The 13,240-nt window shown below is 36.8% G+C and overlaps 2 protein-coding genes across 2 annotated transcripts; both read right to left on the bottom strand.

The window, feature by feature from the left end:
• Positions 1 to 519: 519 nt before the first annotated feature.
• On the bottom strand, positions 520 to 1,329 carry LOC134262507 (uncharacterized protein K02A2.6-like). Its single transcript, XM_062744909.1, has one exon. The coding sequence runs from the start codon at positions 1,327 to 1,329 to the stop codon at positions 520 to 522; it is 810 nt and encodes a 269-aa protein (XP_062600893.1).
• A 116-nt stretch (positions 1,330 to 1,445) lies between these two features.
• Positions 1,446 to 4,629, bottom strand: LOC134262482 (uncharacterized protein K02A2.6-like). The gene is made up of 3 exons (XM_062744881.1): positions 2,545 to 4,629; positions 2,131 to 2,388; positions 1,446 to 2,012 (listed from the first exon to the last, which is right to left on the bottom strand). Exons 1-3 carry the CDS (start codon positions 4,627 to 4,629, stop codon positions 1,446 to 1,448), a joined length of 2,910 nt encoding a protein of 969 aa, XP_062600865.1.
• Positions 4,630 to 13,240: the final 8,611 nt, after the last annotated feature.

The raw sequence follows: 13,240 nt of genomic DNA, 5'->3' as shown, positions 1-13,240 counted from the left end.
AATCTTCTATTTAGTTCATTATAAACTATTGATGGAAGGTTTTCAGCCAAGATGTTGTCACAGGATATTCCTAATTAATTGTTCCAGCATAAAATGAATACTACTCAACCAACAGCTCTTTCTAGTATTATTCAATATTATATTTTCTTGCAGTGCACTTGCTCGTAAAGTACTATCTGATTTATAAATATGTTGCAAATATTTGGTACAATTATACAAGATTTCAATATACAATGGATGTTGTATTGTTTTGTATTAGTCTTATAATGTGGGTTCCCTGACTGGATATGCGGATTCACAACTGACAACACGTGTGTACAAAACAGGAAACGTTTATTCAACGACACACATAAAAGTAACTCGTACATCATTCAGTTCGTACATTTACATATTCGTATTACAATAACATTATATCTCCCTTCTTTTGAGTGAATAACATGTATGCAGAAAAAAGAAAAAAAATACAAAAATCTGAAAACACATGTTTGACCTAACAAGACCATTCTCCTACTTAAATATCTACATAGACACAATTATTTTGGGCCTAACAATCCTACCATAACGAGTTATGTAAGGGGAGGGGTTACATGTAGCAGGGGGGTCATGCTTAGCCTCAGTAGCTGGTTCGGAGATTGGTTCAACAGTACTGGGAAGACTAGTTGCCGTAGTTGGAATGGGAGGTGAGGTACATGTAGAAGGTTCTGCGAAATTGACGATATTGGAATCTGATACATCAGGCTCGAACTTTTCTTTTGACTTGATCAGGTGTCGTCTGTTTCTCCGGTATACTGCTCCCTCAGTGCTTTTAACTGTGTACGATCTGTCTCCTTCTTCTTTGGTGACTATTCCTTGTTTCCATAGTTTCCCTTCTTGGTACCTTATACTGTCTCCTACTGAAAGCGGTGGTAAAGGCTTAGCACTGCGATCATAGTATCCTTTCTGTTTCTCTCTCTCTGCTACCATCAATTCCTTAACTCTGACTGGCACCTTTGGTTTCAGCTCATCTGGAACTACTGGAAGTATGGACCTCAACTTGCGACTCATCAATAGTTGGGCGGGCGAGTAGCCTAAGCTCAAAGGTGTTGTCCTGTACTCTAGTAGTCCTAGGTTATAATCTTTCCCATCTGCCTTGCTCTTGTCCAAAATTCTTTTGGCAATCTGTACTGTCTTTTCCGCTAGTCCATTGGACTGTGGATACTTTGGACTGGAAGTGACATGGTTAAAGTCATAATCCTGAGCAAATGTGGAGAAATCTTGGCTTGCGTATTGTGGACCATTATCCGATACGACTTTTCGTGGAATACCAAGCCTACTAAACATCTTCTTCATCTTCTCTATAACAGCTTGACTGGTTGTCTTGTGTAGTTTCTCTACTTCAAAGTATCTACTGTAGTAATCAACTACTAACAGGTACTCCTGGTTGTTCCATGTGAACAAATCTGTAGCTATGGTCTCTCATTAAGATTGTCTGGAATATCATGACTGATCAGTGGCTCCTTGGGGTTCGAGTTTCTTCTCTCTAAGCAAACTCCACATTCCAGAACCATGTTTGTGATGTCTGTTGACATCCTGGGCCAAAATATAATGTCTCTAGCTCTCCTTAAGCATTTTTCCACACCCATGTGACCTATATGTACAGCTTCCATCATCTGGCGTCTTAAATCTCTTGGTATGATTATCTTGTGACCCTTAAATATAATGCCATCTATCTCTGTCAACTCATCCCTGTGGTTCCAATACTCTAGTGCTTGGGATGGACATTTCTTGCGTTTATCGGGCCAACCATCATGTATAATGTTCATAAGTATCTTCATCTGTGGATCAGCTTGGGTTGCTAATCTGACTTCCTCTAATCTTCTATCACTCATCCTTGTACTGGACATAACTGTGTGCACATGTAAGTCCATGCCTGCTGTTAGCTGTGGGTAAGTATCTGGCAAAAACTTGCGTGAAAGTGTATCAGCAATAGGTATGTCCTTGCCTGGGATGTGCGTCAACTTCAGATCATAAGCCTGCAGTTGCAAAAGCATCCTTTGTAGCCTTGCTGGAGCCTGTGCGAGTGGCTTTGCGTGAATGGCAACTAGGGGTTTGTGGTCTGTATGGACCTGGACTTCCCTACCATATAGGTACTGGTGAAATTTCTTGCAGCCAAATAGGAGACAACATCTCTTTTTCTATCTGGGCGTACTTGATTTCTGCTGGGGTTAGTGACTTCAAAGCAAATGCAACTGGTTTGCCATCCTGCAAAAGTGCTGCTCCGAGCCCAAACTGAGATGCGTCAGTCTCCAACACCACTGGTTTTCCCGAGTCAAGGTATGTAAGCAGAGGTCCAGGTGTTCTGGTTATTAGGTCTTTGACCTTCTGGAATGCCTGGGCCAGTGGTGTATCCTATATAAATTCCGTGTCTTTCAGCAGCAGCTGACGTAACGGGCTGGTGATGTTAGCAAGATTTGGTGCGAACTTTGAAAGGTAAGTGATCATACCCATGATAGTCTGAAGCTCTGACTTATTAGAAGGGGGCTCCATATCCCTGATAGCAGCTACCTTAGAGGGATCTGGCTTCAATCCATCTGCTGAGAGGATGTGGCCAAAATATTCAACTTCCTGAACTCCCACTTGTAACTTCTCCTTGTTCATCTTGATGCCCACACTCCTGCATTTATCTAACACCTTGATGAGGTTGTCATTGTGCTCCTGTGGGGTCCTGCCGTAAACCAATATGTCATCAACAATGGCAGCAACTCCGGACATTCCTTCGAAGCATTGGTCTATCTTCTGCTGGAAGATGTCTTGTGAGTTCTTCAAGCCAAATGGTAAACGCAGGTAGCGATATCTCCCGAATGGAGTATTGAATGTAGTGAGCAGTGACGATTCACGTGAAAGTCCAACAGTCCAGTAACCAGAGCTGGCATCTAGCTTGGAAAAGTACTTGGCACCTGAGACTTGAGGAAGGATATCATCCAAGGTCCTCATAGGGTAGTGTGGTCTCATAATGGCTTTGTTGAGTTCCATGGGATCCAAACATACTCTAAGCTTTCCTGATGCTGGCTTTGTAGTAACGACTAATGAGTTCACCCATTCTGTTGGTTCTGTTACCTTAGTGATGATTTGCGCTGACTCCATTCTTTCTAACTCTACTTTTAGCTTGTCGCGTAGGGCTACAGGCACCTTTCGCGGGGGGTTGACAACCGGTCTAACATTTGGATCAACCTGAAAAGTACATTCTCCTGCAAACAGACCTATGCCGTGAAATACATCTGAGTACTGACTAAGTACATGACTCTTACTGAAGGGCATAACCTTATCAATAGAGTAAGTGAGGTGAACTATGCCTAAATCTAAGCATGCTCGTAAACCTAGAATTGGGTGCGAATGTGTCTGTACGACCTGATACTCAATGCTATAATCTTTACCCTTAAGGTTGCTTTGAATAACAGAATAGCCTATGGGGTGTACAGAGTGGCCATTATAAGCAAATAGCTTGATCTTAGATTTGCCTAATGTGTGATAGGGGGCTAAATCAATGTACAAAGATTCGGGCAAAATATTGACTTGAGACCCTGTATCTACTTTGAACCTAACCTCTTTGTGGTTTGGGCCTAGCTTAATGTTAATAAATGCTTGATCATGCTCAACATTGCTATCAACATTGTCAATATTAAAATCTGAATCTGACTCATGAACAAAATTGCCAAACACATTACATGTATCATGATTAATGTCAACAGATCTCTGTGTATTGTCACTTTCACGATTAACATTGTTCATTTCACTGGGCTTCTGCAGACAGTCACTCGAGTTCACATGGTTAATGTCATTTACGGATCGCGAACGACACACACTGGCGAAGTGGTTCCACTTGTGGCAGTTGTTGCACCTCTGACCTTGTGCCGGACAAGTATCCTGAGTTCCATGTCGCTTTCCGCACTTTCCGCATGGCTTCGTCTTCGGGGTAGACGGAAACTTTGTCGGAGTCTTTGGCGGAGTGCATCGCGTCTTCGTCTGGTGGGGTGGTCTCCTTCCGCTCCTCTCTGCAGGTGAGTGTGCATGGGGGGTAGACTTGGACAATGCTTGTACGTGTACCGATTGCTGTCCCATGAGTTTGAGCTGTTCCTGAGAGTACTCGTATGCCTGAGCTATCTGTACAGCCTTATCCAGGGTAAGTGTCTCGCCAACGTTAATAAGTTTTTCCCGGATTTTTTCCGATTGTATCCCAAACACAACCCTGTCTCTAATCATTTCCTCCGCATCTTTAAAATTGCAGTCTCTTGCTAATAGTTTCAGTTTTGTTACAAACTGATCAAACGTGTTTGTTCCCTGTACTCCATTGTTAGACTTGTATCTGGCGGAGATTGGGTTTAACTTGGGTTGAACGTACCTGAGAAATCTATCATAGTGTGGTTGTAGTTTCTTCATGTCGTCGTTCGAAAATGCTGGAAAAGTGTTATAAATATCACGACCTTTCTCGCCAATCCACAATAGAAGGTATGAGACTTGTTCTTCTTCATTCTTTTCTTTCAATGGGCCTGCGAAAATCAGCTTCACATGTTGTTCAAACTTTTTCCAGGCTTCGGGCAAATTCGAACTAGACCAGTCCATGGTCGGTGGGGGAATGCCGCATAATTCCATGATAGCCGTGTCTTACTTGTGAAGGTGGAACTATCCGCCACTTCTGACACCATGTATCGTTTTGTATTAGTCTTATAATGTGGGTTCCCTGGCTGGATATGCGGATTCACAACTGACAACACGTGTGTACAAAACAGGAAACGTTTATTCAACGACACACATAAAAGTAACTCGTACATCATTCAGTTCGTACATTTACATATTCGTATTACAATAACATTACAGATGTCTGCCTAATTCACCCATAACAGCATGGTTAGAAGCTTTCTTGTGAACCCCACAAATATATTTTAGAGCTTTGATATGTAGTTTATCACTAAATAACCTTTTAAAGGAATTTTCTATTTCATAATTTGTCCTTTTAACAACTGCAGATTCTTTGTTTATAGTGCCCCAGATCTCACTTCCATATAAAACAACAGGTTTTACAGTATGATCAAAAAGATGTAACAAGATATTTGCATTTGGTTTGGTATTACCAAAACATTTTACCAATTTAAAGAAAGCTTTCAAACCACGCTTATAGAAATCATACTGACATTGAGCAAATGAACCAGATGCATTGAATAAAACCCCTAGATACTTATATGACAATGTACACTCAATTTCATGACCTTTATATATAAAATGTAAATTTGTGAGTCGTGCATTTTTGTAAAAGATTACAACTTTTGTTTTTTTTCTCAAATTTACAGTAAGACAATATTTATCACAAAAAGTGGCCAGCTTGTTCAAACAATTCTGTAGGCCTTTTGGAGAAGATGATAATAAAACAAGATCATCAGCATAGAGAAGACAACTAAGAGGTTCATTATTCAAATATACTTGATCATCTTCACTGTTAAACATATCTGGTAGTTCATTAATAAGGATTTTAAACAAGTTTGGACTCAAATTATCAGATGTGTTCTTAATGTAATAAACAAACCAATTTTCAAAGGAACGGATATCAAATATAACAATTCAAAGATTGGTAGGACCCATGCAGTTGGTCCTTATAAAGAAGAAATAGAAGCTCTAGAGATTTCATTAGCTACCGAATTCGGTCTACAGAAACAAAAAGAACTTTAAAGCCGTTTAAAAACAATCCTAGCAATGTGGGAAAAATATTCATAAATGAAGCGCTCACGAGCCCGAGATCAAAACTGTATACCACTTCCGGGAGACCCATGCAAGAGAAGATAGACAGTAACCGGGCAATTGGCGGCCGGATAAAGCTTAAACTTCTAAACAAGAAAATCTGACAATACTACGCGAGGAGCTGTCTAAATTGGGCCTTGATTTGTCAATCGTAGCTACGTCTCACCAGGAAGCGTCTACGCCTTACAGAAGCTCAACTCACCTGTGAGTATACCAAAGTACTTTATGAGCCAAAACCTTCCATCCCTTTGCTAATAGAGACATATTTCGTGTTTATTCTTTCTCTTAAAGAAAAACGCACGCTAACGCTCGATTCCCGTCTAAATTTTGGAACCATTTAATTCAATATAAATAGCAATTTGGCCATAAAATCTTTGTTTTATACAAAGAACATTTCAATGGCAATTGATGAATTCCCTAATACCAGCGCTGAATGGTAAATTATCCATAAATCCAGCTCTTGAAAAAGGGGGGTAGACGATATTTTCCATTGAAATCGAGAGTTTCAAGCATCACCAAATCTTGAAATAGTCTTGGATATGATTAAATGTTCATTATATCTTTTCTTATGTTATAAGCAAACTTAAATATATCAATAAAATATGATGCTTCAGTTGTAAATCGCTTTGAAATTTGTGGAAAATAAGCATTTTTTTCTCGTTTTTTGTCAATAAACATATCCCCCCCCCCCGTGTCACACAAAGAGCTTTGGTATGGATTTTTGAAAGAACATTCCGTATTACCTGTAAAAAGGAATTTTTTGTGACACGGGGTGGGAAAGAAGTTTTAAAAATATTTTCCGTTTTCCGTTGATTTCTATAGTGAACAATACAAGGTTTACCAAAAGTTTAAAGTTATCTCTCTTTGTTTCCCAAATAAGTAATGTTTTATGAAAATCCATATAATTAGCTATAAAAAATATTAAAACTTTTGAAAATTGACTTGGAGGTAGTCGGGAGAACAATACTTTTGTTCGCAGTTCTTATCTGTTATCATCTGAGTCCACGAAGCGCTTGACGATTCTATTATTAGTGACAATAATTTTCCACCTCTAAAAATAAAGCTAAACAACCGATAGTTACTTCACGTCAAGGCGGAGTCTTTCCCATGCTTCTAGCTAAAGTGTTATTATGTTACACTTTCAACATTTTCTGTAAATACATTTACATCTTCATTTTTCCATTATCATGTTTTTGCGCACATGTAACTTTTGTTTACTTTTATTAGTCCCCTACCGGTGAAACCACACGAGTCTATAGGTTTCCTCTGCGTCCGTCTGTCAGTCTATCCCACTTGGTTTTCCACACTTTCTTTTCTTTATGCGTTTCTGAATTGATTTGAATTTTGCTGTGTTCCTTTATAGTGATAAACTACAGTTCAAGTTTGAATTTTGTTACATTTGACCGAAAGTACTAGAGTAATTATAAGTTTTAAACATTCCTCTTTTTTTATAATCAAATCAATCTTATTTCTGGAATTATCATTTTTCTCAGTATCTGCAGATAATCACACTTTGATGCAGTGATGGTTTTCAACTTTATTTATTCTTTCTCATGTGAAAACAATTCATTAGAAAATCACTTTTTATTATGTCTTTTTCTGCGCAATTGCACTCAAAGAGATGAAAGTTTGGGTGCTATGTACAACAGTTATTTCGTGACATTGGACATGGACAACAACAGAAACAAACATGATCAGATTAAACCTGTAAAAGGTTAAGGATGTCTAAAAATAGTCAATAAAACAAGTCAATAATTGTTTTGGCGTGCTTGTCATGGCCATTTAATAAAATATTAGATATAATACAATGAATGCGCCGATGATGATTGTATGGCAGCATAGGTAAATGAATATGGATAATCATAAGCAAGAGAAATACCATCTTGATCCAAGGAGCTTGGAAAAAACAGCACCCCCCGGAGACAGCATTCTTTGCAAAATTATGCTTAACAAAGTTAAAAACACCACACACAACTGGAACTTTGAAAGGTCTGCCAAGCACATCAATAAGCCGGTGGATCCTATTCAGCATTTGATCCATGCCGTGACGCTGAAACGAGAAATTAAACGAAAACGAGAAAAACACCAAAAAGAAAATTTACATTGCAATAAAACATGACATAGATGCTAAAGGGAAATAGAAAATCGACTTAGGGGGAGGGAGGGTAGGTTTAAAAATTTTGTGCGTCTGCTTCACTCAAATTACGGAATAAAAAGGAATATTCTAGAAGACATGCGCATTCAACAAATATTTTTGAGCACCGAACCCGATGAATTATGAACGTAATGACTAGGAGTTATCGATCTTAGCATATGTAAAAAACTAAGCTGCACGAAATAACCAGGTTTATCCATATAATATTTGATAAACTCCATTAATTTGTGACCAGTTGCTTCTTGAATTCTGTTGAACATGATAATGGATTGGTAATTATTCAACACAATGTGTAGTAATCATACAATGTACCTATCCACACCTCACTGCAGTGTGACTGCACACAATATGGTAAATCTAGACAGTTACTCTAACAATAAAAAACATCTTTTGCTTAAATATAAGTGCTCAAACGCTGCAATGTTAAAACCACCCTGTTTTGGATTGCTTTTTTAAAACCTCCCTAGTTTAAATAATATGTTAATGGTGCAACTGGTATACTTACACACTTTTAATTTAGATTGGGCTCGTCAAACTGCACTTGACATTTGGTGCGTCTAGACTATGACCTCACATGACATCATATAATTAAGTTGCATTACCAAACCGAAGACTGAACATTGTTGACTTAAGAATGTTTAATTTACCAATTATCTGCAATATATCCATTAATCAAGGTGAACTTATTTTTTGTGTGAACTTTTTTTATTCTCGCAAGACCGTACCTTAAACAAGCTACGGTAGGTAATTCTAGCTATGTAGCTAAATGTACTGATTGTACTGGACCTGGTAAGCAGTCGTGTTTACTTACTTGTTGTTATCCATGCATTTTGTGATTTTATTAGTCCCCTACCGGTGAAACTGGAGTGGACTGCAGGTTTCTGTTGGATAGGAATACAATGTATTTAAATCAATTGATCAAACTGAGTTGATACAAGGATTGAAATTCCTTGTATGTACAAAATATAGTTCAATACAAAATGTGAAGACAAAATGGCCTCCCCAGATGTATAAAAAAAAATAAAGTTGATGAATCTATAGACAGTGAACTTAAAGCGATAATATTTGACATTAAAAAAAAATGACAAAGGAAGTGCACAAGAGCAGTTGAGAGAATTCGAAGCAAATTAAAGTCCCATGAGGGACAAATTCAGTTCAAAATCTCAGAGCTGCATCAAGAATTAAAAGAAGAGAAATGCTTACATGCAAAGATGTCTGAGGAAAATTGAAAAAAAAAAATATTGGAGACCGCTGAATCTAAAGATTCTGAAATTCAGTGTCTTTAGCTGAGATTAGAATCCTATGAATAAGACTTCTCATTTGAAGAGATCTCAGAAATGTCGATCTTCTTCACCAATCTGCAGTTCATCTTCAGCAGCCTTCGTCCAAACTTGACAGAGTGATGATAATGGGGACATAAAGTCTAAAGGTCTTCATCAGAATCCAAATGCTGAACAATAACTGTTATTTTTGCTTCGAATTATTTTTGTTCTTTCTTTTAATATAACATGTTAATATAAAGTTTGTGGAGAAAATAGTCCATTAAGTTAAGTCTACATATCTTAATCAAAGTCGAAGTGCAGCGCAGTAACTAGTTGACTTCTTTGCATCCAGTTATGACCTTTTTTTTTACCTCTCGTTTTAATACAAGTGATATTTACATGTGTTAATGAGAAAATAGTCCCTAACATCATTACATGTAGTTTGCTTTTTTCCCGTCGAGTTTTCCTTTAATTTGTTTCACACGCATTTTACTGACATTAAAGTTGTCTTTGTATAATAAAAGTTTGGATCATTTTGTATGTTATGATTTTTTTCTTAAAGTTTTAGTTAACAAAGGGAATGAAGGAAGGAAAACAATCTGCCATTTTGAGAATATATTTTTCAATGTTCAACCCCCCTCCCCCCCCCCCCCCCCCCCCCCGAAATTAAATGAGTTATATTTTTCTAAAATTCCTGTAATGTTCGAGGTAGTTTAAAATTTATTTTCAACACATTGCATTTCATTTACAGTGCATTTTATGATATTTCCAATACAATTTTTTTCATGATCTTTTCTTAGTGAGGGATTGTCAGATATTAAATCTTACCTTAGTTTTATATTGCAGAATTATCCTATTAATTCATATGTGTCATTCATATTAATTCCCCTATAAAAATTGACTGCCTTAATAAATTATAACTCATTTAAGTTTTTTAAAGTAAGAAATATAATGGTGTCTGCCAGGAATATGGTCAGGACATATATGTACCTTATTATTTAAACTTTCATATGTTTGAAAAATAATTAATGAAAAAGCTATTCAACGGCATCAACATTTCTAGATTTTTACTTTTCTATGATCTTGACATTATTATCCTTAAATGTTGCATTGAGATATTTCTGTTGCTCGCGTAGCACAGTGATGAAAGCATCTACTCAAGACCGCTAAGTAAGGAGTTGGTCTTTATGTCGCAGGTTCAAATCCCAATTTTGGACGTGGAGATCTGTCCTTCAGATGAGACCGTATAAATCGAGGTCAAATGTAGCAGTAGGTGCTTGACACGAAAAGACCTCTCAATGCTCAGTGGCTGTAGGTGCCGAGTATGGGACAAAATTTGCAGCTTTCCACCGGCAAGTGGTGGTGTCTCCATATGAGTGAAAAATTCTCGAGAGAGACGTTAAACAACATACAATCATTCATGATACTTAATCTTAACACACATACATATATATATTGATGATAATTTGTTAACTGTCTATATTTCTTACCTTCACCTTCCCTTCCATTTGACATAAAGTAACAATTTGTTATGTGTGAAACTCTTTCTTCGAAGAAAATGTGAAAGATATTTTTATAAAACTTCACGCACTAATACAAAATGGTGAGAGGTATTCAACTTTGTCATAATTTTATAAACTAAACTTACAGTATGATCTTGACCTTACTTTTCCCCATTCACCCTAATCTTGAAAAGAAGCAAGGTTGATTTCAAGTTGCATTATTAATAAAACCTGGATGGAGAATTCATGTCCTATGGACATATTCTTCTAGATTGTACTAACGCATATATTGAATTCTACATTGTTATACTTATTACAATCCAGATTTATAAACTTAAACTGAATGAGGCCAAGTTTGAGATATTTTATATTTACTGTGCCTAGAACTAGTTTTATGAGCATGTCTACGAGAAAACCATGCAAAAGGTTATGGGAGCAAGGTTCTCTGATCAACTTCATGTTTTGTGTGTAAATTACTTCTATAATATGAAATATTTTGCCACAAAATTTTTTTTCAGTGTGGTCTTACTTAAGGGGGTAAATCGACATTGTTACTAAAAATAGAATTCTTGGTCCTTACACAGGTTGAAAACAGGAATTTTATAGGATTTTATATTAAAAAATTCAGCATTTTATTTAATACCGATATAAAATATACATATATGGTTGAAAGTAACAAGATACACTTGTTTCGGAAATTTTTTCATAATCACAAACTGTGCCCCCGTTTAAGTGCAAAAAGGTCACAAATCTGGCGTATTTCCTGATTTTTAAAAACTGGTGAAAATACTCACTTTTCAAAAACCTGTAACTCAGAAAGTGACGCTTAGAATCAACTCAATCATATACCAATTATTACACAACACGTCTTTCTACATTATATAAAAAATCTGTCTTTGGACATTCAGATTTTTGGCTGTGCTTTTTACTTAAAGTTGGACTTCTTTTTCAATTTTCAAATTATCTCATCCTTGAACTTCAGCAAGGAGTTTTTGCTTAGTTAAATATTTTCAAAAATTTAAATTTTGCTGTTGAAAAATACCAGTATGTTGGACATTCTTGTTCTTAATCAATTTAATTATTTCCTAGGGGTTAAATGGGGTTAATTGGGGGGGGGGGGGTTACCTGAATTGTATCATTTTACATTGTCTTTGAAAAGGGTGATATTGACATACTGCTTAGCACTTGTTTGTCAGTCAATAGACCAAGTGTATTCTCTTTTATATTAGAAAAATATAAATTTGCTCGATAGATAATTAACATAATACACTGGTACCTACAAATAAGTAGATGGCCCCTTTTAGTTTGAAGTTCGCAAGGTCAAAGGTCAAGTGTTACAATTCTCTAGATATACCAGAATGTAGATTTTAACCATTCAGAATCTTGAGGACCCATTGCTTCACAGACATCAAATTTAGTATACTGGTTTTTTGAAAAGTAGAGGACCCCTCTAGATTTTGAGGTCACAATTTCAAGGGTCAAACTAAAAAAAAGGAATATCAGAGCCATTTTCTTGACATACATGTTGTCATGGCAACAAACTCAAAATGAATGAACACCAAGTTTTAAAAATCAACAAATTAGGACATTTCTAATTTTTAATTTCATTGCAGATTAAAATTTGAATATCACTCAATAACAAAGGACATTCAACAACAACAAAAAAATTATAATGCTTGACTGCTTCCTGATATTTTATATTCACTTCCAAAATTAAAATGACCTTGAAATTTTGTGAGCTTGAAAAACTTCTACTTGCTTAACTATACATCATGATTCTAATTAAGATAAGATTTAAAAGAAAAAATCACAGCTTCCCAAGTCATATTCTGAATTATTTGCTATACCTGTATACAGGAAATTTGTCTTTATTATAGTGTTATATTTGGTAAAACAAAAGCACTGTTGACCTTGATCTTTGACCTTATCTAACAAAACAAACACTGAAAATTTACTGTGAATTTTTGTGTATTCCTGCAAGTGAAACCTGATGCATATTAAATATTAAGTTGTTAACAATATTGAAGTACATGTAACAATAAAATCGTACAAGAGTAGTATAAGGGGCCTGGTTGGGTGGGTCAACTGAGTGCACTTTTGGGGCTGTGGGGGATAGGTTGGTCAACTGAGTGCAGCTCCTGGGGGGATAGGTGGGTCAACTGAGTGCACTTCCTGGGGGGATAGGTGGGTCAACTGAGTGCAGCCCCTGGGGGATAGCCAGGTCAATTCATTACATATAATCCCCCTAAATACGGGGTGTGTTTACACTGTGTTTACATTTTACTATATACGCTGCTACTACGATTTTGGCAGCTACTTTTATACCTGTTGCATCATCTGTAAGGGCCCTGTGCAAAAAATACGATAGACCTACGTTTTTATGCTGACTACACAGGTATTACTTGGCAGCGATTCAAGTTTGTTTAGGGCCGTGTGCAAAAAATATGCTTACCTATGCATTGTGACGTCATCCACTGTATAAATACTGGCTTTTCTCCTACTTTCAGCTCATTCTGCAGTCAGAGCCACCTCCCTGCCTGGGGGGTCATGGA

This window comes from Saccostrea cucullata, unplaced genomic scaffold (genome assembly GCF_032062105.1).
Source record: "Saccostrea cucullata isolate Sc308-1 unplaced genomic scaffold, CSIRO_AGI_Scuc_v1 ctg3026, whole genome shotgun sequence".
Taxonomy (NCBI): Eukaryota; Metazoa; Mollusca; class Bivalvia; order Ostreida; family Ostreidae; genus Saccostrea; species Saccostrea cuccullata.
This window is presented reverse-complemented; position numbering and strand designations above follow the sequence as displayed.